General features: G+C 40.1%; 1 protein-coding gene across 50 annotated transcripts in view; it reads right to left on the bottom strand.

The window, feature by feature from the left end:
* The window catches only part of TTLL5 (tubulin tyrosine ligase like 5), a 290,959-nt gene that overhangs the window by 134,895 nt on the left and 131,869 nt on the right, over positions 1-24,195 (bottom strand). For all 50 annotated transcript variants that reach the window (XR_003731645.2, XR_013396464.1, XM_015144156.3 and 47 more), the window contains one exon: positions 2,922-3,076. Coding sequence is in view for 48 of the 50 variants with exons in the window: in XM_015144156.3 (XP_014999642.1) it covers positions 2,922-3,076 (155 nt within the window). In the remaining 2 variants the exon portion in view is untranslated. The remainder of the gene's footprint in view (positions 1-2,921; positions 3,077-24,195) is intronic.

Here is a 24,195-nt window from a genome sequence, read left to right as displayed (position 1 = left end):
CTTCTGAACATGTGACTGTATTTGGCTCTAACTACTTTCTCTTCTGGAGAATGGCCTGCAATTAATCTCACTTATTACCTCTGAAAAGTAACAACAGAGGGATGGCTGGCCAAGTCCAACTCCAGAGTGTCTAGGGAACTGCAGGCTACACGGCCAGGCCTCAGACTGTCTGGGCAAGTCGTGGGCTCTTTGCCTTCTTCTCCCACAACAAAGCCTGAACAGGACTCCAGACAGACCAAAGGAACCAAGGGATTTGAGGAGCTGGGCTGAGCTTATACTGACCCAATGGGAGACGACAACCCTGAGGCTACATTTGGGGTGATTTCAAAACAGCGGGAGAAGAATAAGGTCGTTTGATGAAAACTTGTGTGATCCATAAAATTGGGAACAATAGCAACACCATAGGGAAATGAAAAATAACACTATTTGCAGAGTTCTTGTGAGTCACCAGTTTTCATTCCTGTGGCTACCAAGTCAGTGAATTCTCTGACATGCAGAGATGAAAAGTACAGCTAGGAATGGGATTCTCTTTACATTTGATTACAGTTTACAGGGCAGCCCCTAGTTTAGTGAATTATCAGAACTAAACTGGAATCCACTGTTGCTACTGTAGAAAAACTATTCAGAGTACCTTTTATTTATCTAGCACCTACTTCCAGGGAGATCAAAGTGCTTTAAAGGCAATCTAAAAGCTCTCAAAACAGGCCACTTTATATGTAAGTATGCTTACCCAATAAAAAGATTAAATGAATAGCTTAGGGTCACTGAATGTCAAAACCAGTAATAAAACTCAGATCTCTAAGCTACAAATCCTGTATTCATTAAACTTAGTCACCCTTACGACTAAAGGAGGAACAACAAGAGACTAAATATCCACAAAACAGTGACTTACCAGGTAAAAATGGAAACCAGGATATTGGGCTGTGCAGGTTGTATGCTGCAGGTCTGGCTGGGGCCTACATCACAGCCAAGTCTGGAAAGACCTCTGAGAATTCACTCAGGGCTCCTTTAGGGTGGGTGCCTCTGGGAATTCCATGTGGAACTGGGACTCTCAAGCTCAGGCTCCAGGCAGTCCTGGCAACCAGAGGTCACCTGGGGGCAGAGGAAAATGTCCCAGGGCTACCCTGAGCTGAAATGGGACTGAAAACTGGCTCCTGTGTTTGAGGAGGAGGTAAAGAGAGGGCTGCTGTGGGTAAAAAGAACTCGAAAAGGAAAAGACCAGGGCACTTTGTGGGGGTTGCTTTTTGGCTGGAATGGGTCAGAAGTCAATTGTGTAATGCACCATGAGCATTACTGCAGCCTCGTGGGCAGTCTGGCTGGGAGAAGGCCACTCACAGTGCTGAACCTTAGGTCCTGGCACATCCTTGACCGAACTCATCATCTTTCATCTCACTATTAACAAGCGCTACCAAAAGAAAGCTCTAAACCCAGCCACAATTTTTATTTAAAATGTTTTCCCTCATTCCATCTACAAGCATAAAAAGTGCTAAAACTCAATTTTTCCAAAATGTGTGGTTTTAACATTTTGTTTACAGTAGGAGCAATGCCTGTAGCCTTGTCATACAGACATTATATCCAAAATTGCAGTGAAAATGTCTTCCATAAAAACAAGGCTCTGAATTTAAAATGAAAATGGAATATCTGAAAATTTTTTTATGGAAAATAAAGCTCTATGGTATCAACAGAATTTCTTGTTTACGATTGATGTTTTACAGCAGACTTTTCCTGGGGAGAGAACCGTGTGGAGGATGCTCTGCCTTAAAAAGTCCTGCCTCTTGGTCTTCGGCTCTTTATAATTCTCAGTTCAGATGATTCTTTTCGCCCCGACCACAATGATCACTGGTATGAAAGACACTGTACCACAGGATGATGTAATGTGCTTATATTTATGCTGCTTCCTGGGCAGAGCTTCTGCTTCCCAAATTAGTTCCTTAATAATTCTAACACCAATAGATACTCCACCAATAACTAGGTATTTCCTCCATGCCCAAGTCTTTAGTAACCCCTCCAAATCTCAGGGCAAAGCAGCATACTAAAAGGCAGAGGCTGGAAGTACTGGCACGGGGTGTGGGGGCTTGGTTGGGCACCTGTGGTAGAACTTCTTTGAATGGAGGGAGCAATATCTCAGCTGGTCAAAATACTTCATTGTAACAGTCACATTTCTCTCTAGCTCATTCGACTCAGGAATTTAATTAAGTATTAAATTTAATCCATACTTAATAGGCACTAAAGCAAGATGTGCTGGAAATCCATTTCTTACGTTTTTGTTTTTGTTTTTATTTTTTATACAGGGGTAATTAAAACACACAGCAAGACCAGAATTCAATAGAGTGGTTTCTTTTTTAATTTGGAAGTTGCTTACATTATGGCCAGAAGCTACTTGGATTTTATCTACAGCCACATCTCTCAACTGCATGAAGGAAATTTCCTTCCCACTTCCCAAATAAGCATTGTTCAGGGAGGTTGTTTGAGTTCAATTATATGACACGAGATAAAAAAGTAAAAAACAAATACGTCCTTCAAAAGAACAGAGTCTAAAGTTACTGAAACACAATGTAGTATAAAAAAACTATAAAAAACACAAGGTATATAAAAAAAATTAAGAGACAAGGACAAAGTGCCAAAAGTTGGCACATTAAAATGTTGACTATAAGCAAGGATTACACACAGTATAAATTCTTGCTCTTTTATCCCAAGGTGATTGTCTTAGCTATCTCAGAAACATCCTTTTCATTTGATATGCCTGAAAACTGTCTTACAAATAAAATGAAGCTCTCTTAGGTGCCAGAGCATCGAGGCAGGTGAAGAAAGGGCATATGCCTTAGTGCTATCTCCATACAGAACTCAAGGTGGGAATGGCTTGCTTGGGACAAAGGCCATCCCTGCGTTACCCAAATGCCATTGCAGGGCCCTTCACATACCTGCTTCCGGGAGGGCTGGAGTGATTCTCAGGAGCTTGAGGGTCCGACTGCACCAACCATGTGGGGCCACTAGGGCTGATGATGGGTCGGAGGGTGGGGGGAGTTGAAGCACTGCTTCTGTTTATGATGCCAGTGGCCAAATTCAAGTTTGTCACCTAGAAATAAAGCGAGGGAAATGACCTGACTTTACAGAGTTTTTAAAAAGGATCATTAACAACATATAGGCAAAATCAAGTCAAGACCAACAGATGCTGACCCCTCTGAGCTGAAGCTGTGGCTGTGATAAAGGCACCCAGGAAGGAATGGCTCCTGTGCACAAAGAGCAGAAGTGAGGGTGGTCAGTGTCAATGTAAGTTAACAAGCATTTATGTTGCTCCTACTAAGTGCAGGGCACTGGACTGTGCTGGGTGCTATGGAAAACAAAGACAAGTAACCAAAACAGCAAGAATCTACTGAGTAGACAATGTTCAAAGAAACTAGGTAAATTAGTTTTTCTGCCCTTGTTTCCTCATCTGTATGTTCTAAATGCTCAGTAAATTTCAGTTATAAATAACATTAATTATTATAATGCACGAAGAATCCACTGATTTAGAAAGAAAAAAAATGGTTAAGAGAAAAATAGTCGTGGACTTCAATACACAACGTACAAAGGAGGAATACAATTAGCCAATTAAACATGTAAAACTAGTCATCATTTCTACTGGTAAATGTAAATTATAAGAAAGACATGCAAATTACAAAGAAATGCAAGTTACAAGACACCATTTTTGCATATCACGTTGGTATACAATATTTAAAAAGATAGTATCCAATAATGGCAAAGGGTGAAAATAGGTACTTATACTACTTGTGTGACTATAAACTGGTAGAATCTTCCTAGAAATCAATTGGCAATATCTTATTAAAATATATTACAATATGTGTACACTTGGATACTACAATCTAGCTTCTGGGAACTAAACAACAAAACAATTGCAGATGATTAATGACAGATGACTATCATAATAGCAGTCAATATTTATTAGAACTCATTATGCGCCAAGCTATGTGTAAATGAGTACGTTGCACACATCTCATTTAAATTGCCACAAGTCTGTTGGTAAGTACCATAATAATACTAATTTTATAAGAAGGAAAGTGAGGCCTATGATTGCATTGAGGCCTAGAAATAAATGGCAGAACGAGAATTCGAACCATAGTTTTTCAACTGTCAAAGCCCATGTTCTTACTCACTACACTATACTGTGAATACTGAAAATCAGGCATTGTTTTCAATACTGAAAAAGGAGATCTAAATGGCTAACAATATTGTTAAATAAATTTTGCCCTAAGTAAGACATTATTACATATGCATTAATGTTTTTTGAAAAACAGGCCGGGTGCGGTGGCTCACGCCTGTAACTCCAACACTTTGGGAGGCTAAGGTGGGTGTATCACGAAGTCAGGAGATCGAGAGCAGCCTGGCTAACATGGTGAAACCACGTCTCTACTAAAAATAATAATAATAATAATAACAACAATAATTAGCCAGGTGTAGTGGCGGGTACCTGTAGTCCCAGCTATTCAGGAGGCTGAGGCAAGAGAATTGCTTGAACCTGGGAGGCGGAGGTTGCAGTGAGAAGAGTTCATGCCACTGCACTTGAACCTGGGCGACAGAGCGAAACTCTGTCTCAAAAATAATAATAATAATAATAATGATATAGGAACATGCTAATATTTCAAGTAAAAAAAAATCATGGTAGTAAAAATTACAATATGAAACTGTATAGAGTAGATCCAAATTTCTTTAAACACATACACACACAAACACAAGTGAACAGACACTCCTGAAGACTAGAAATAAAAATCCAGACTATAAGTAGCATTTATTTCTGAATTACGACTGATTTTCTTCCTTATCTTTATTCTCCAGATTTTCTAAACTGGGCATGTATTACCTTTTATAATAAAAAATTATTTTAAGGTAGTTATGGCAAATATAGACGTATTTAAAACCTGGGCAGTGGTAGTGGAATCAGAAAAGAAAGAATGGGGCCGGGCATGGTGGCTCACACCTATAATCCCAGCACTTTGGGAGGCCAAGGCGGGTGAACCACAAGATTAGATCAAGACCATCCTGGCTAACATGGTGAAACCCCGAATCTACTAAAAATACAAAAAAATTAGCCAGGCGTGGTGGCGCTACTCAGGAGGCTGAGGCAGAAGAGTGGCATGAACCCAGGAGGCAGAGCTTGCAGTGAGCCGAGATCGCGCCACTGCACTCCAGCCTGGGCAACAGAGCGAGACTCTGTCTCAAGGAAAGGAATGGGAAAGGGAAAGGGCAAGGGAAAGGGAAAGGGAAAGGAAAGAATGGTTCTGAGAAGCATTTCAAAGTAAGATGCACCAGGACTGTTGAAGAGAGAAGACACAAATCTGAATGCAGGATTTTGATCATGAGACACTAGAGAACAGTGGTGAAAGTCATCAGACTGGAAACGTAAATTCCAAGGAAAATGTTTTGCTATAAAATGTTCTAAGTACCTAATAATTTTGAAACTACAAATGAATTATGATTTTTTTTCCCTAAAAATTTTGAAAGAAAAAAGGTCATTTTTAGCAAGAGTATAGTGTTTCTTTCCTAGTTATAGAATTCAATAAGTGAAAACAGCTCAGGACTGTGTCTTTACACCAAAGGACTAAAAATACTTTTCTTGGAAAGAAAGTTGTTTTCCATAGGTCAGGAGCAAATCCCAGTGTCTGTGGAGGCTGCACCCTCCAGTGTGGACCAGTCTTTGGAAGAAAGCCTCACTGGCCATACATGACTTACCATTTCTGTCCCCTACTGCTTCTACAAGGGGGAGAAGAAGGGCATATGCTGACTAAAAGGCAGAGAAGAGGCCGGGCTCGGTGGCTCACACCTGTAATCCCAGCACTGTGGGAGAACGAGGCGGGTGGATCACAAGGTCAAGAGATCGAGACCATCCTGGCCAACATGGCAAAACGCCATCTCTACTAAAAACACAAAGATTAGCTGGGCGTGCGCCTGTAGTCCCAGCTACTCGGGAGGCTGAGGCAGGAGAATCGCTTGAACCCAGGAGGTGGAGGCTGCACAGAGCCGAGATCGCACCACTGCACTCCAGCCTGGTGACAGAGCGAGACGATTGTTTCAAAAAAAAAAAAAAAAAAAGATAGGGAAGATATAGTAGCAAATTATGGTAGTAACTTTTCCGGCAACTAGTTTCTCTGAAATGCTTTGTCCTTCTTCCCATATCCTAAGGGCAACGTAGGTCAGGCCTTCAGACAAGGAACCAGACTCCCTGTACTCCTGAACTCACTCCTGCCCCACACCGACTCCTCTGCTTTCCTGCCCTGATTTGATCATCAGATCTTTTATATTAGACATGATCTTGAAACTTGTAGAAAAACTACAGTGAGAAAGGTCTTTATGATAACAGCTTCTCCAATTACTGCTTTAGTTGTGCCAAAAACTTAATAAAGGAGGTTTAATAATTTATAGGGGAATATCAATAAACAATGTGCACACTTTACCATGTTTAGTATAAATGGATATTAAAGTGGAGGTCATAGCCATTGGGCCAGTTGGCTACTCTGGGCTAATAACTAGTGTCTATGCTATTAAATCTAGGCTCGTCAACCTGCGAATTCATGTTATTGGTCACAAACAGGTCTGGAAAACAGACAGGAGATAGTTTAAAACCTATAGCGTTTTTTTTTTTTTTTTTTTTTTTTAAATTGAAACCATGACTCGAAGAACATGCCCTGCTGGTAATGGTAATCAACATCTTTACATGAAAAACACAAGTATATACACGTAAGAAGCTTATAAGTCCATGTTTGGACCTTTAAAATGTTCTACTGTAATCAGTTTTAATATGCTACATTTTAGATCCACTACAGCAACAGTAATAATAACAACAAAACTATATTAATACTAATGACGGCTAAATTCAATAAACAGTTTGGGCCAGGCACGGTGGCTCACACTTGTAATCCCAGCACTTTGGGAGGCCAAGGCATGTGGATTGTTGGAGCCCAGGAGTTCGAGACCAGTCTGGGCAACATGGTGAAACCCCGTCTCCACTAAAAATATAAAAATTAGCTGAGTGTGGTGGTGCACACTTCTAGTCCCAGCTACTAGGGAGGCTGAGGTGGGAAGGATTGCTTGAGCACAGGAGGTGGAGACTGCAGTGAGCTGAGAACACACCACTGCACTCCAACGTGGATAACAGAGCAAGACCCTGTCTCAAATACACACACACACACACACACACACACACACACACACACAGAGCTTGTTCCAGGAAATGAGCTAAGCATATTTTATGTATATTAACTTATTTAGTCTTCAAGACAGATAGATGGGGAAACTGAGGTTGAGAGAGCAAATAACTTGCTCAAGACCAAATAATTGTTATGTGTCAGCCCCTGGATTCAATTCCTGGTCGGCCTGATGAAAATTCTCCCAATCTTGTAGGTTTTTTTTTTGTTTTTTGTTTTTTGTTTTTTTTTGAGACGGAGTCTCGCTCTGTCGCCCAGGCTGGAGTGCAGTGGCGCAATCTCGGCACACTGCAAGCTCCACCTCCTGGGCTCACGCTATTCTCCTGCCTCAGCCTCCCGAGTAGCTGGGACTACAGGCATGCGCCACCACGCCCAACTAATTTTCTGTATTTTCAGTAGAGACGGGGTTTCACCGTGTTAGCCAGGATGGTCTCGATCTCCTGACCTCGTGATCTGCCTGCCCTGGCCTCCCAAAGTGCTGGGATTACAGGCGTGAGCCACCGCGCCCAGCCCCAGTGTTGTAGTTTAAATCACTGTGTTACCTCACTGCCTTGTACCATTGAGCCTTGCGATTTAGAATTCGGTCTCTGGACCAAGAGCACCTGCATTACCAGGAGCATATTACAAATGCAGAACCTCAGCCCAGCCCCAGCCCCAGTCCCAGCCCCAGCCCCAGCATCTCGGCCCAGCCCCAGCCCCAGCCCCAGCCCCAGCTGCACTGAACCAAAATTTGCATTTTCAAGATCCATGAGAAACTTACTTGCATTATAAAGTTTGAGAAGTACTTGTTACCAGGAATGGTAGACAAGGAAAGGAGAGAACAGGCAAAAGGAACCATTCAATGTTTCCTCTCCTCCACAAAGCTCAGGGGCAGGGGATTTTCCAAGAAACAGAAGAAATGCCTTTGATGGGGTGAACAGAAGTTACAAAACAACAAAGGGGAATGAGAAGGGAAAATAGTTTCATTAGCAACTTTAAGGTTTTACTATTTCTCAATGTTGTTCAGATGCTCAAACATTAAAATGAGTAATCATTAAATATGCCAAGAATGCAAAAGTGGACAAAACAGCTTAGGACAAACTTCAGAAAATTCCAAGATTACTTGCTATGCTGCCCTGAGAAATAGTGGTAAAAACAAAAAAACAAAAAACAAAAAAAACAAAAACCAAGAAATTTAAGCCTAAAAACAATCAACTTGTTCCATATGTCTCTGCCCCTGCCTCTCTCTAGCTGGCTGCTGCTAAGTGAATAAGTGCCTGTGAGAAATCTGGTCACAAGATCCTACCTCCACCTAAGCTTTGGGGCCTGCTTGGCAGATGTTTCACCCCTTGCTCTCCTCCTCCTCCTCCTCCCCTTCCTGCTTTTCCTCTTCCTCTGCTCCCACTCTCCGGGAGCAGCTTATCCAGATGTTCCACTCCCATTCCCTGCTTCATGTCCATTGCCACGGTGACCTCAGTGCGTTTTTCCTTTAGTACCAAATCACTGTTTATTTTAGAGCCAACCTTCCGAATAAGGCAGGTGAGCAAATATCTGAATGTGTGGGGTAGGGACACATTGCAGGCATACCATCTAGACAGGTGTTTAAATTATAGCAGGAATAAATACAGGTGATGGATTGAAAAGGGGGTAGGAGAAACCCAGAGAAAGAGGCCAATTTCCGGTGGCTGGCCGGCCCAAGTGTTACTGCTTGTTACTGCTGTTTGTTAAAAGTCGTGCTGCTGCCAGCACTATAATTAAAATATGATGGAGCTTCCCTGTTGATTCTTAGAATATACCCACCATCCACCCAGACACATAACCTTTTGGTATATGAAGAGGGTTTCAAGACAAGCCTAGCTATATCAATGCTGCATGCCCTCAAAATGCGGCAGTCCTGAATGCTTAAAGAAGTCCAAACCTCAAAGATATAAGTGCCGTATTGCCTATCACAGGCAAAGCCTTGAGGAAAGTGCTAACGCATGTGCAGATAAAAACGTGGCCCTTCCCTACCCTTAAGCCACGTTGGAATTTACAATTACTAGGTCAGACAAGATTGTTAGACAAAAAGCAGTATTTAAGACCTCCAGAATGTAGTAAGTGCCATAAAAGAACAGCTAAAGAAATTAAAAAATGGCATCTGAGCTGGGCCTAAAATAATAGGTAGGAGGAAAGAAAAATCCTAAGTAAAAATGCAGAGACAGACAAGCAGGGAGAACATCTGAGAGAAAGTAGTCTAATTCAGCAAAGGCTTCGAGTGATAGAAGATAGGGACAGACAGATAAACAGCTTGGGGAGGCCCTTGAATGTCAGACTAATGATTCTGTCCTTGATCTAGTAGACAACAGTAAGCTTGCTCACAGGTTCTGACAGAGTCATGCTATATGAGAACCTTGGTTGAAGACTCTTCTACTCCCAAACACACACACACACACTCTCTCTCTCTCTCTCACTCTCTCTTTCTCTCTCTCTCTCCCCACTTCCTCTCACCTCCCCCACCCCCACCGCCTCCAGTTAGCAGCTAGTTTCACCAGTTGAGTAGAAAAGTGGTTAATGTCTCTGCAAGGCTATCAAGGAAATTAGGAGTTCCAAATTACCTCTTTTTGCCTGGGCCACAAGGAAGGGAGGGACTGCTTTAGAATTCAGGGAAATAAAATGATCAGCGACTAGAGTGAAAGATGTGTTACTCTTGCTGTGCCCTGAATAATTTTAGAGATGATTTTTGCTTGATCTTAAATGGATAAAATAACAGCTTTCACATACAGATGTTGTGCCTTGTGCACACAATGTGTATATTTATTTCCTCATGGCACTGAAACTGCAAAGGCCTAAGAAACCATTTGCAATGGAATCAAACTAATCTTAGGTTCACTAAGGATGTCTGCAAATTTCATGCATCTTATTTATCGAAATGGAGAAGAAAATTAAGCACTAAAGATTTAGGGTCAGGCGCAGTGGCTCATGTGTGTAATCCCAGTGCTTTGAGGGGCTGAGGTGGGAGGATCACTTGAGGCCAAAAATTCAAGACCAATCTGGGCAACATAAGAGACCCCATCTCTACAAAATATAATTTAAAAAATTAGGCATGGTGGTGCATGCCTGTAGTCCTAGCTACTTGGGAGGCTGAGGCAGGAGGATCACTTGTGCCTGGGAATTCAAGGCTGCAGTGAGCCATAATCACACCACTGTAATCCAGCCTGGGTGGCACTCTAGCCTGGGTGACAGAGCAAGATCCTGTCTCAAAAAGAAAAACAAAGAGAGATAGAGAGAGAGAGAGAGAAGATGATTCAGTTAATAAGAGTTTAACATGGGAGTAACTGGCAGCATAGCATTCCCCATGCAGTTTATAGTCTTGCCATCGTTCAATTTCCTCATTATAGCAGGTCCAGAAATATTTTAGATAATTCTTGTCTGAGGAGGTCTAGGAATGGTGCTTCCTAAGATTATTTTACTAATTCAAACTAATATTTATCAGGCACCTACTCTGGGCTTGGCATTCTTTTGAGCATTGAGGATAAAACAATGACAAAAAACAGTCAAGTAGCACAGTCATTATGGAAAACAGTATAGAGATTCCTCAAAGAGCTAAAAATACAACAACCATATGATCTAGCAATCCCACTGCCGGGTATCAACCTAAGCGTCCATCAACAGATGAATGGATTTTTAAAAAGTGACATATATATACATAGAGGAATATAACTCGGCCATAAAAAGAATGAAATTCTGTCATTTGCAGAACATGGGTGGAACTGGAGGTCATTATGTTAAATGTAATAAGTGAGGAACAGAAACACAAAAATTGCATGTTCTCACTCATATGTGGGAACTAAGAGTGGATTTCATAGAGATAGAGAGTAGAATGATGGTTATCAGAGCTGAGAAGGGAAAAAGGAAGGGGAGGGAAAAGAGATATAGATTCATGAATACAAAAATACAGTTAGATAAAATGAATAAGTTCTAGTATTTGAAAGTACAGTGGGAAAATTGCAGTTAACAATTTATTGTATATCTCAAAATAGTCACAAGGGAAGACTTGTTAATGTTCCCAACACAAAGAAAAGATAAATCTTTGAAGCAATGGACATCCCAATTACCCTGACTTGATCATTACACATTGTATACATGTATCTAAATATCACATGTACCCCCCAAAATGTGCAACACTGTGATATATGAATAACCCCCAAATCCTTGCCTTCATGGAGATTATAGCCTAATGTGGGGCTATCACGGAAATACATAGAGAATGTATAAAACAAAGATACTCACGGATTTGGAGTTTGGGCCAAATTGTTGATATTAATGGTTATATACTACCTAAACATTTTCAGGAGATCTTAACTTAGAGACCATAAGTTCATGGGGCATCAAGACAGAGCCTGATTGAGGGTGAGGGTGTTTGAACCCTTAGAAATTAATGCAAATTTATAAGTTTGAATGTACATTTTTTTCAGGAGGAGGAACAAAGCTTTAATTCAATTCTCCAAAGGATTTCTGAATCCAAAAAGGTTAAGAATCACTTCTACTGATAAAAGGATAAATTTGTCTAAATGTGCATTCATATTATCCTCAAAACTACCTCACTGTCATTTGAAAATAATGTTCTCTGTGGTGTTCATATATAAAGAATATATATATATTCTTTAATATATATAAAATATATATAATATTCTTTATATATATCCTTATATAGATATATCAAAATCTGACTGGATCAGCTGGGCATGGTGGCACACACTTATAATCCAGCACTTTGGGAGGCCAAGGCAGGAGGATCACTTGAGCCCATGAGTTCGAGACCAGCCTGGGCAACGTAGTGAGACCTCATCTCTATATAAAAATTTTAAAAAATAAGAAAAAAAGAATATGACTGGATCAGCTGCACATGCCATAGCTTTGATTCCTGCAGCCATGGGGCTCTGAATGATCTGGAACAGGAAAATGCTGTGGCTAGTCGCTCCTGACTTGTTTTCATCTGCTTTGCTAGAGTAAAAGGTAATCCTGGAATAGGAAATATCAGTGGACCAAGATCTGTTTCACTCAAGGTAAAAGAAGAGGAAAACCAAAAGGGCCAGATCTGCACCAATTACAAGATTTTCACCAATGGAGAAATATTAGAGAATATATTCAATCAGAAAAATGAAAAGAACTATTCTTAAACAGTTACATTTTGAACAGTCCTCCAAAAGCACTTCACGAGCATTTATTAAATCACTAGCAACAATTCAATTCCTTCTTCAACTCCTGGATGCTGATAAAATAAACCTCAAGAAATTCACACTCCAATCACCAGGAGAGAAGGGTTAAATGTTGATCATAGTTTAAAGGGGGTCAGGAAAAGCAGGAAATCTCTGCAGTTCCAATACCTCAGCACTAAATTCTCTTGGCATATCTTCTCTTTCTGTTGAGCGCCATCATTTCCATAATATATGTATACATATAGACATTTAGTGTTCCAAAATCCAGACAGAGTTCCAGATCAAGATTTGCCAGAGACATTCCTGGGAAACCTGACAAAATGGCCAAATCTCTTCGTAGTGTTTCCAATTTATACATGTAGATTTTGTGTGTTGACAGGGGAGTTGCTGCTGCCATCATAAGTAGATCTATTCTTATTGCATCTCTAGTGATTAACAAGGCTGAGTTTTGCCTGCTCAAAGAATCAGTTGACTATACCATAAAATAATCTGATGAGGAGTTTGCCCAACAAATAACTGATAATTCTCAACAGAGCCACATGTTTTGCAAGCTGCTTCAAGAACTGGAGAAGCATTTCAAATTAAGAAAACAGAAAGTTTAACTCCTCGTTTCTCTGAGCAGGAACAAATATAGGCTTGGCTACAACTCTGTAGCAACATCATGGAACAACATGCTCACAGGCTGAAGTTCAGTCACTCTCACCTAATGAGAGGTTTGAGTCCTTATTCACAACGAAAGAAGCAGGAAAACACTGAGGTAACGAATATAGAGTCAGATAGAGCTGAGTTTGAGTCTTAGCACAGTAACCTGCCATCTGTGTGACATTAGCAGAGTCACTTATCCTACCAGCTTCTATTTCTTCATCTTAATTGGTAAAAAGTAAGTACCTACACCTCATTAGGGTTAAAGAGATAATGCATATAAAGTCCTAGGCACAGTGCCTAGTACAAAGTAAGCATCTGATTAATGTCAACTGCTTAATTATGAAGGGCAGGTATGGTCGCATCAATGAAAAAATTTTGACGCAGGGTCTTACTTTGTAGCCGAAGCTGGAGTGCAGTGGTGCAGTTATGGCGCACTGCAGCTTTGACCTCTTGGGCTCAATCGATCCTCCCACTTCAGCCTCCAGAGTAGCTGGGACTACAGGCACATGCCACCGCACCCGGCTACTTTTTGTCTTTTTTTGTGTGTGTGTGGAGTTGGGGTTTTGCCATGCTCCCCAGGCTGGCCTAGAACTCCCGAGCTCAAGTGATCCACCCACCTTGGTCTCCCAAAGTGCTGGGATTATAGGAGTGAGCCACTGCACACAGCCATCAATTGTTTTTAAAGAAAATATAAAAACCTACAAAATGTAAAAAAGAAATTCTTTTCAATTTAGCAAGCATGTGATGACTGCCAAGTGCAAGGCCTTGCGCTAGGTGATGCGTTAGAAAGAACTGCATCATGTAGTTTAGTGCAAAACAGGAAAGAAAAGATGCAAAATAATTATAATAGATCTGTTATAAAAAGTAATGAAGGACTTAAAGAGCACAGAGAATAGAAAGATGACTTCTGGCTAAGGCAGCAGAGGGTTCTTCATTTACATATTTATTCAAAAAATACATAGTGAGTGCATACTACTAATATCTAGCAAGCTGGGGAAAAACTGGTGAAAAAATGGACATGATCCAGTTCTCAATGAATTACCTTGTGTTCCGGTCGAATCAGCACATTTTTGGAGTACTACCAATGAGTCAGGTGTTGAGGCAACAAAGGACACTGCCCTCAAGGAGTTCACTGTCTGTTAAAAGAGACAGCTATCTTGACATATCTAGTGTGATGAGTGAAATAGTGTGCATATGAGTGAAGTGGCATCTACACTGAGTCTGGACAGATGCCCAGATTAGACATGGCGACTGGGGAACATTTTCCATGAGGAGATAGCAAAAGGAACGGAGACTAACAGAAATTCTAGTTGAGCTGCACTAAAACATGTGTGATAGGAGGGAGACAGGCTGGAAAAGTAGCCTGGAGCCAGATTCTAAATAAAGGCTTTGAATCACATTTAATAGCCTGGGCTTCCCATTATAGACAACTGGAAGGCCCTTGAGATTCTTAAGCAGAAGAGTACCATGATGAGCCTTGTGATTTATGAAAGAATCCATTATGGCCGGGCACAGTGGCTCACACCTGAATTCCCAGCACTTTGAAAGGCCAAAGTCGATGGATCACTTGAGGTCAGGAGTTTGAAACCACTCTGGCCAAGATGGTGAAACTCCATCTCTACTAAAAATACAAAAATTAGCCCAGCATGGTGGCAGGCATCTGTAATCCCAGCTGAGGCAGAAGAATCACTTGAACCTGGGAGGCAGAGATTGTAGTGAGCTGACATCGTGCACCACAGCATTCCAGCCTGGGCAACAGAGTGAGACTCCATCTCAAAAAAAAAAAAAAAAAAAAAAAGAATCTTTCAGAGCAAAGCAAAGACTAAGGTGAACAGGAAGAAACTGGCCAAGAAACCACTGAAAAGGTAATTGCAGCTGTCCATCCGAGAGATAATAAAGGTCTTAAGCAGGACAGTAAATGGAAAAGTGAAAAACAGGATAGGTATCAGAGACACTGTAGAATCTTGACAACTGCCTGGACATAGAATGAGGAAGTGAAGAGAGGCACTGATAAACCAACGGCTCCATTCCTAAATTCCCTGGGATTCTAGAATTCCAAGAATTGCAATGTCACTAATATAGAGCAGAACAAAAAGAGGCAAATAAGTTTTAAATATGTTTAAGACTTTTCTGAGTATTTTCAAAATATGCTCAAAATACATCAAGTATTTTGAATGTTGTGCAATATAGTTAGGTGGAAATGTCTCACAGGTGGAAATTTGGACCTGACTCTCAGCAAGGAGGCTCAAACTAAAGGTATATATTTGGGAGAAATCCACAGAGAAGTACCAGGATGAAATCATAGGAAAAGGAACTTTACTCCAGGGGAAACTATGGAAAAAAAAGTTCTGAGGATTGCAGTCTAGAATTCAGAGATATGCTGGAGGATCCCAAAAGACCAGGGAGAAGCAGATGCCCAGGGGCCACTCCACCTTCTTCAACCAGAGCTACTCTGCTATGATCAACTTTATACACCTAAGGTCTATATGCCAGTGGTTCTGAAAAACCTGTTGAAAATGGAATCTAATTTTCAGGGAGAGCAGGAGGAAGGAATGATCTCTCAGAGGAATTACTGAAGGGTTAGAAAAGCTAAGGGAAATTTTCACCTAAGAAGCAGTTAATAATAGCCACATGCTAAAGGAAGAACAGTAAAAACAGTGACTGAAGTTGGCAATTCTGAGGTCATGAGTGGCCTTTGAGACAGAGATGGACAAATGTAAGAGATGAAGTCAGACTGCAAGAGCAAGTGTGCGGGGATGGAGGGGCAGGAGGCAGACTAGAGCCAACAAGGGGGTGTTATTTTAAAAGAAGTTTGGCAGTACAAGGAAGATGAGTTTGAAGGGGTGGCAGAGTAAAACAAAGGCTATTTTAAAACAAGAGATCATGCAGTAGGCCAGGAACTAAAGAAAATGAGAGCTTCAAGACTTGAGACCTAGAAAAGCTAGTAAATTAGATCAGATCAACTAGAGCCGGGTCCTGGAACAGAGAAGCACAAGTAGCCAAGAGAAGAATTGGTCTTGATACCAAAACTACCCCATTTTACAGATGAGGAAATCAAGGCACAGGGAGGTTAGACAACTTATCCAAGGTCTTGCTGACTCAAAAGGCTTATGCCTTTTTCTATTTACCTTTTTCTGCTTCTAGAAATGGGAAAGAATATTGTATATGCTACAAAGAACAACAACTTTTTCTACTAAGAAAGAATATGAAACTAAAGGAACTAGAGTTAGCAAACGACCACAAAATCTGAGCACAAATGTACATAAGTTCAAATGTGTCTAGATAAACTAAGGAGGCAGAAAGAGTTTCCAGTGCCAATTGGTGAAGCTTGTGATAAACTGGGTGCCATCTGCCTCAATCCTAGAGAACATTTGTAACCATTTCAAAGATTTAGCTACGTCTCTCTTCATTTGGAATTTCTGAAATTGAGATTCACTCAAGGTCCACTGTGCACCCTTACAGTGGTAGCTGCTGAAGCAGAAGAAATGATAACGATTTCCTTTGTAAAGAGAGAGTGAAAGAGTTTAACTGCTGTGAACCAAGCGTTATGTACCTCCGCATCTCTCTTTCTCTAGGAACAGGCAAGGAAGTCTCAGGGTAAGGAGCAAGAAAAATGAAAGAAATGGAACGGATTTTTTTTCCCCACTCTCCATCTAAATGAAAAATGTGAAGAGCAAAAAGTATCTCCTCCCCTCTCTGTATCTGTCAGCACATTTCCAGGAGGCCTGGCCACATCCCGGGCACTGGCTGGCTAGGGAGCAGAGACTGACACAGCACATTCGTTCACACTGGAGACCCCGCCTGGGTGGTCTGCTGTTATCCCTTTGATTAAACTCCCAGGCTGGAAGAGCTGGAGTTGCTCCTAATGATAGCTGGGTCCTGCAATCTCACACTTGCCTGCATGGAGAGGGCCAGCGCTCCCTCTGATTCCCTGCCTCCCACTTCTCACCACAAAGCTGGGCTAATTCACCACATTCTTCTGTTCACTAATGGCAATAACCACAAAGGGCTACATCTCTTCAGAGCACTACACTCCCTTCCAGCATGGAGTCAGGCAGAGATAGTGAGACTTCACAGGGAAGCTCAGCACCCTGTTGGCCACCACAGCACTTCTCCTGCCCCCAGTCCAGGTGCAAGATGTTTCTAGAAAACCCTGCCTTCAGGGACATACACATAGATTTCCAAAAGATCTCATCTCCAAAAGATAACCAGCTTCTCTTGGGCCAAGGGAAAGAATTAAATTTGACCTGCTCTCTGCTCAGATTTGTAAGTTATTTGTTGAATGGTTGTAGCTGAGAACATTCATCTCTTTTTATTTCAAGTATACCCGTGCTTGCACAGATTTTCAGAAGTGGCCGCTGCTCACGTGGCAGGGAGAGTTCGATATTTTTATGTGTTTTAAGCTATAAACAAAGTTAAATCACAGCAGAGTACTAGTAACTATACAGGATATGAGCTTCTGTTTTTGCCATACAGATTTCTTAAGAATCTAACCTCTAATGTAAATTCTGAGTCCCTCTACATTTTATCATCAAATATTTGGCTTGTTACAATACTTTGCTTCTTTACCTTTGGCTAGTTCAATGTTCCTCATTATCTTCACCAGCGAGCATGGAGGAAAAAGGAGTGACACTGCCTCATCCTCCAAATCCATCCTCTTCAAGCTACCTGAGTGGTCCAGCTAAAAGGCAAAGCAATTATGTCTCAGAGGATCTCCATCATCTATGAAACAAAGGACAAGTTCCTTCACAGGGCATGAAAGCTCTCCATGAACCAGCCCTTGTCTTCTCGCTCAACTTCATTCCTAGCTAGTCTCTGCTGACTCTCCATCCTGTGACATCCTTAGCCTGTCTCTCGTTTCCCTACATATGCACAAGCAAATTTTTATTCCGTAAACTGTTTCTCCCCTTCTGCCATCTACCTGCCTACCTTTAAGATTCAGTTTAGATATAATCTCTTCCAAGAAGGCTAGTTCAGCTTTCTCCCCACTCCCACCCACAAGCTGGGTTTGGGGCCTCTTTCAGTGGTTGTTATTCCCTCAGACTATCTCTGTCATGCATATTCCATGTTATTATTATCATCTGTTTATGTAGCTGCTACCATTACAAGAGAATGAGTTATTTCATGCTGAGGACTATGTGTTATATCATTCCCATGGCTTAGTACCAAAACCTAGAAGACTCGTAAGAGCCTAGCAAAATGTTTTTTAAATACATACATATACACATGCACACACAAACACAATGAAATAAAAAGTTTTACAGGAAATGCCACTAAAAGTTTTAATAGGCTAAGCAGTTGAAATTATAGGCCAAATATAATGATTTTTCAGAAATACCCAACAACTTCAATTGTCTATACTCATCTTCCAAAATAGCACAAGTAATTTAAATTCAACTTTGCTTAGTTAGTAGAATATCTCTTAACTCCTTGCCCAGAAAGCCAATTAAAGATATATCAGAATTTATGCAATATAATGAAATCAATGCTTGGAGAAAAATTCATAGCTTTTATATAGTGAAAAAAAATACCAAGAATGAATGAAAATAAATTAAGCATCTAACTCAAGGTGGGGAGAAATACCAAAATAGTAGAACAAAGCTAAGGAAAGCAGAAAGAAGGAATTAGTAAAGATAAGGCAAGAAAACACTGAATTAGAAAACAATAAAATAGAATGAATAAACATATCCAGAATAAATCTTATTTTTAAAAGGGGAGAAAATACTAATTAAACCTGTTAGAAAAGGGAAAACAAAGAAAAGAAAGCACAAATAGAAAACAGGAATCGAGAATCTGAAAACAGGTAAGAGAAAATAAAAACATTTAAAGTGATTACTGGACACAAACTTGTTTCTCATAACAGCTAAGTTTAAGTTTTCACACCCTAACTCCAGAGAGAAGAGCAGAACTCTCACCACTTTCTGACTGGAAATCCACCTCTTTCTAGAAAGCTACAGACATTGTATCACTTGACTCAGTGAGTAAGAAACTAAAGTAAATTTCTTTTTAAACATAACTAGAGAAAAAGGGAAACTGTTGGTAAACAAATATACCAGAATCTATACTGAACCATTATAACATGCTATTAGTTATTTACCAGAAAAAGAATAATCAATGACAGAATTTTGCAAATTCCAAATTAAGGAATCACTTCCTCTGAAGGGAAAGGGTTGAACAACCTATAATTGAGCTTTGCAACAACAAAGTACGGAGGGTGGGGGGAAGTGGGGATGGTTAATGGGTACAAAAATATAGTTAGCATGAATAAGATCTAGTATTTGATAGCACAACAGGGTGATTACAGTCAACAATAATTTATCGTACATTTTAAAGTAACTAAGAGTATAACTGGATTGTCTGTAATACAAAGAAAGGATAAATGCTTGAGGTGATGGATACCTTTATCCTGATATGATCAACACACACTATATGCCTATATCAAAATATCTTATGCACCCCAGGAGATTGGCCTTGTTGGCTGCATGGGAAATGGGTGAGGTCTGCCACTGCTGGCTTTCCCCTACTTCCCTGGTGACCTGTATGACGCAGCAGGGGCAGCCATAATCCCCCTGAGAAAGTAACTCCATGGGCCTGAGAACCATACCCCCATCCCCCACAGCAGCCACAGCAAGCCCTGTCCAAGGAGAGTCTGAGCTCAGGCACGCCTAACTCTGCCCCAACCTGATGGTCTTTCTCTACCCATCCTGGTAGCTAAAGACAAAAGACACAATATCTTGGGAGCTCTATGGTCCTGCCCAGCACCTGAGAAACTTGAATACTTATCCAGGCAACCTTAGGGCAAGCTTCTATCAGCTGATGCTCTCTTGAAAGCGCCACCTCCTGGCTGGAGGCCAAAAAACCACTACCACAACCAGCATTCAAGAAAACCAGCTCACGAAACAAAACTATAACAAAGGATCCTCACAGAGTCCACAGTGTTCACTCCCCTGCTACCTCCACCAGATTAGGTGCTGGTAGCCATGGCTGAGAGACCTGAAGATGGATCACATCACAGGACTCTTCACAGAAACTTGCCAGTACCAGCCCAGAGCCCAGCAGCTCTGTTGGGGGGCTAGACCCAGAAGGGCAATAATAATCACTGCAGTTTGGCTCTCAGGAAGCCCCATCCCTAGGGGAAGAAGGAGAATACCATATCAAGGAACCAAACAGTGGGACAAAAGAATCTGAACAGCAGCCCTTGAACCCAGATCCTCTGATACAGACTACGCAGATGAGAAGGAACTGGAAAAACAATCCTGGTAATATGACAAGACAAAGTTCTTTAACACTCCCAAAAGATCATACTAGCTCACTAGCAATGGATCCAAAGAAGAAATTTCTAAATTGCCAGAAAAAGAACTCAAAAGGTCGATTATTTAGCTACTTAAGGAGGCACCACGGAAAGGTGGAAACCAATTTAAAGAAACTAAATAATAATAACAATAATAATACAAGATATGGACAAAAAAATCTCCAGGGAAATAGAGACCATCGATAAAAAACAATCATAACTTCTGGAAATAAAAGACACACTTAAAAAGATGCAAAATACACTGGAAAGTTTCAATAATAGAATCAAAAAAGTAGAAGAAAGAACTTCAGAGCTCGAAGACAAGGCTTTTGATTAACCCAATCCACAAAGACAAAGAAAAAGGATCCACAAAAATGAACAAAGCCTCTAAGAAGTTTGGGATTATGTTAAACGACCAAACCTAAGAATAACTGGTGTTCCCAAGGAAGAAGAGAAATCCAAGTTTGGAAAATTTATTTTGGGGGAATAATTGAGGAGAACTTCCCTGGCCTTGCCAAATATCTAGACATCCAAATAGGAGAAGCTCAAAGAACACCTGGGCAATTCATCGCAAAAAGATCATCACTTAGACACATAGTCATCAGGTTATCTAAAGTCAAGACAAAGGAAAGACTCTTAAGAGCTATGAGGCAAAAGCATCAGGTAACCTATAAAGGAAAACCTGTTAGATTAACACCAGATTTCTCAGCAGAAACCCTAAAAGCTAGAAGGTAGTGGGGTCCTATGTTTAGCCTCCTTAAACAAAACAATTATCAGCCAAGAATCTTGTATCCAGTGAAACTAAGCTTCTTAAATGAAGGAAAGATAAAGTCTTTTACAGACAGACAAACAAATGCTGAGAGAATTAGCCACTACCAAGGCAGCACTACACAAACTGCTAAAGAAAGTTCTAAATCTTGAAACAAAACCTCAAAATACACCAAAATAGAACCTCCATAAAGCATAAATCCTACAGGGCCTATAAAACAATAACACAATGCAAAAATCATCAGGTCTTCAGGCAATAACTAGCATGATGAACAGAATAGTGCCTCACATCTCAATAATAATGTTGAATGTAAATGGCCTAAATGTTCCCCTTAAAAGATACAAAATTTGCTGTCTTTAAGAAACTCAACTAACATATAAGTTCAAGAAACTCACCTAACACATAAACTCACATAAACTTAAGCACATGAAATATTCCCCAAGACAGACCATAAGATAGGCCACAAAATGAGTCTCAACAAATTTAAGACAATCAAAATTACATCAAGTACTCTTTCAGACCACAGTGGAATAAAATTGGAAATCAACTCCAAAAGGAAGCCTCAACACCATGCAAGTACATGGAAATTAAATAATCTGCTCCTGAATGGTCATTGGGTCAATAATGAAATCAATATGGAAATGTAAAAATTCCTTGAGCTGAATCATAACAGTGACACAACCTATCAAAATCTCTGGGACACAGCAAAAGTGGTGCTAAGAGGAAAGTTCATAGCATTAAATGCCTACATCAAAAAGCCTGAAACAGCTCAAACAGACAATCTAAGGTCACATCTCAGAGAACTAGAGTAACAAGAACAAACCAAACCAAACCAAAACCCAGCAGAAGAAAACAAGTAACAAAGATCAAAGCATAACTAAATAAAATTGAAACAAAAAAACCCAATACAAAAGATAAACGAAACAAAAATCTGGTTCTTTGAAAAAAAAAAAAAATTGATAGACCACTAGCAAGATTAACCAAGAAAAGAAGACAGAAGATCCAAATAAACTCAATTAGAAATGAAACAAGAGATAGTACAACCAATACCACAGACATACAAAAGATCACTCAAGGCTACTATAAACACCTTTATGTGCACAGACTAGAAAACCTAGAGGAGATGGATAAATTCCTGGAAATATACAACCCTTCTAGACTAAACCAGGAAGAAATAGAAACTCTGAACAGATAATAACAAGCAGCAAGATTGAAATGGTAATTTAAAAATTGCCAATTAAAAAAAGCCCAGGACCAGATGGATTCACAGCTGAATTCCATCAGGCATTCAAGAAGAATTGAGACGAATCTTATTGAAACTATTCCAAAAGTCAGAGAAAAAGAGAATCCTCCCTAAATAATTCTATAAAGCCAGTAACACTCTAATACCAAAATCAGGAAAGGACATTAACAAAAAAAGAAAACTACAGACCAATCTGTTTGATGAATATAGATGCAAAAATCCCAAACAAAATTCTAGGTTGGTGCACAAGTAATTGTGGTTTCTGCCACTAACCTAATCCAACAGAATATCAAAAAGATAATCCCCCATAATCAAGTGGGTTTCATACCAGGGATGCAGGCATGGTTTAACATACGCAAGTCAATAAATGTGATATACCACATAAACAGAATCAAAGACAAAAATCACACGGTCATGTCAATAGACACAGAAAAAGCATCCAACAAAATCCAGCACCCCTTCATGATTAAAACCCTCAGCAAAATCGGCATAAAATGGACATACCTTAGGGTAATAAAAGCCATCTATGACAAACCCACAGCCAACATTATACCGAATGTGGAAAAGTTGAATATATTCCCCTTGAAAACTGGAACAAGACAAGAATGCCCATTTCACCACTTCTATTCAACATAGTTCTAGAAGTCCTAGCCAAAGCAATCAGACAAGAGAAATAAAGGGCGTTCAAATCATTAAAGAAGAAGTCAAACTGTTGCTGTTTGCCAATATGATCATATACCTAGAAAACCATAAAGGCTCATCCAAAAAGCTCCTAGATCTAATAAATTCAATAAAGTTTCAGGATACAAAATCAATGTACACAAATCAGTAGCACTGCTATACACCAACAGCCACCAAGCTGAGAATCAAATAAAGAATTTAACACCTTTTACAACAGCTACAAAAAATAAAATAAAATACTTAGGAATATACCTAACCAAGGACATGAAAGACCTCTACAAGGAAAACTACAAAACACTGCTGAAAAAAATCATAGATAACACAAACAAATGGAAACACATCCCATGCTCATGGATGGGTAGAATCAATATTGTGAAAATGATCACACTGCCAAAAGCAATCTACAAATTCAACAATTTAATACATCATCATTCTTCACAGAACTAGAAAAAAAAATCCTGAAATTCATATGGAACAAAAAAGAGCCTGCATAGCCAAAACACGACTAAGCAAAAAGAACAAATCTAGAGGCATCACATTACCCAAATTCAAACTATACCACAAGGATATAGTTACCAAAACAGCATGGTACTTGCATAAAAACAGGCACATAGACCAATAGAACAGAATAGAGAACCCAGAAATAAAGTCAAATACTTAACAGCCAACTGATCTTTGACAAAGCAAACAAAAACATAACCTGAGGAAAGGACACCCCATTCAACAAATGGTGCTGGGATAACTGGCAAGCCACATGTAGAAGAATGAAACTGGATCCTCATCTCTCACCTTATACAAAAATCAACTCAAGATAGATGAAAGACTTAAATCTAAGACCTGAAACCATAAAAGTTCTAGAAGATAACATCAGAAAAACCCTTCTAGACATTGGCTTAGGCAAAGACCTCATGGCCAAGAACCCAAAAGCAAATGCAACAAAAACAAAGATAAATAGATATAATTTAATTAAACTAAAAAGTTTCTGCAGGCAAAAGAAATAATCAGCAGAGTAAACAGACAACCCACACAGTGGGAGAAAATCTTCACAAACTGTGCATCCGACAAAGGACTAATAGCCAGAATCTACAAGGAACTAAAAAAAAAAAATCAGCAAGAAAAAAACAATCCCATCAAAAAGGCTAAGGACATGAATAGACAGTTCTCAAAAAAAGATACACAAATATCCAACA

This window comes from Macaca mulatta, chromosome 7 (genome assembly GCF_049350105.2).
Source record: "Macaca mulatta isolate MMU2019108-1 chromosome 7, T2T-MMU8v2.0, whole genome shotgun sequence".
Taxonomy (NCBI): domain Eukaryota; kingdom Metazoa; phylum Chordata; class Mammalia; order Primates; family Cercopithecidae; genus Macaca; species Macaca mulatta.
This window is presented reverse-complemented; position numbering and strand designations above follow the sequence as displayed.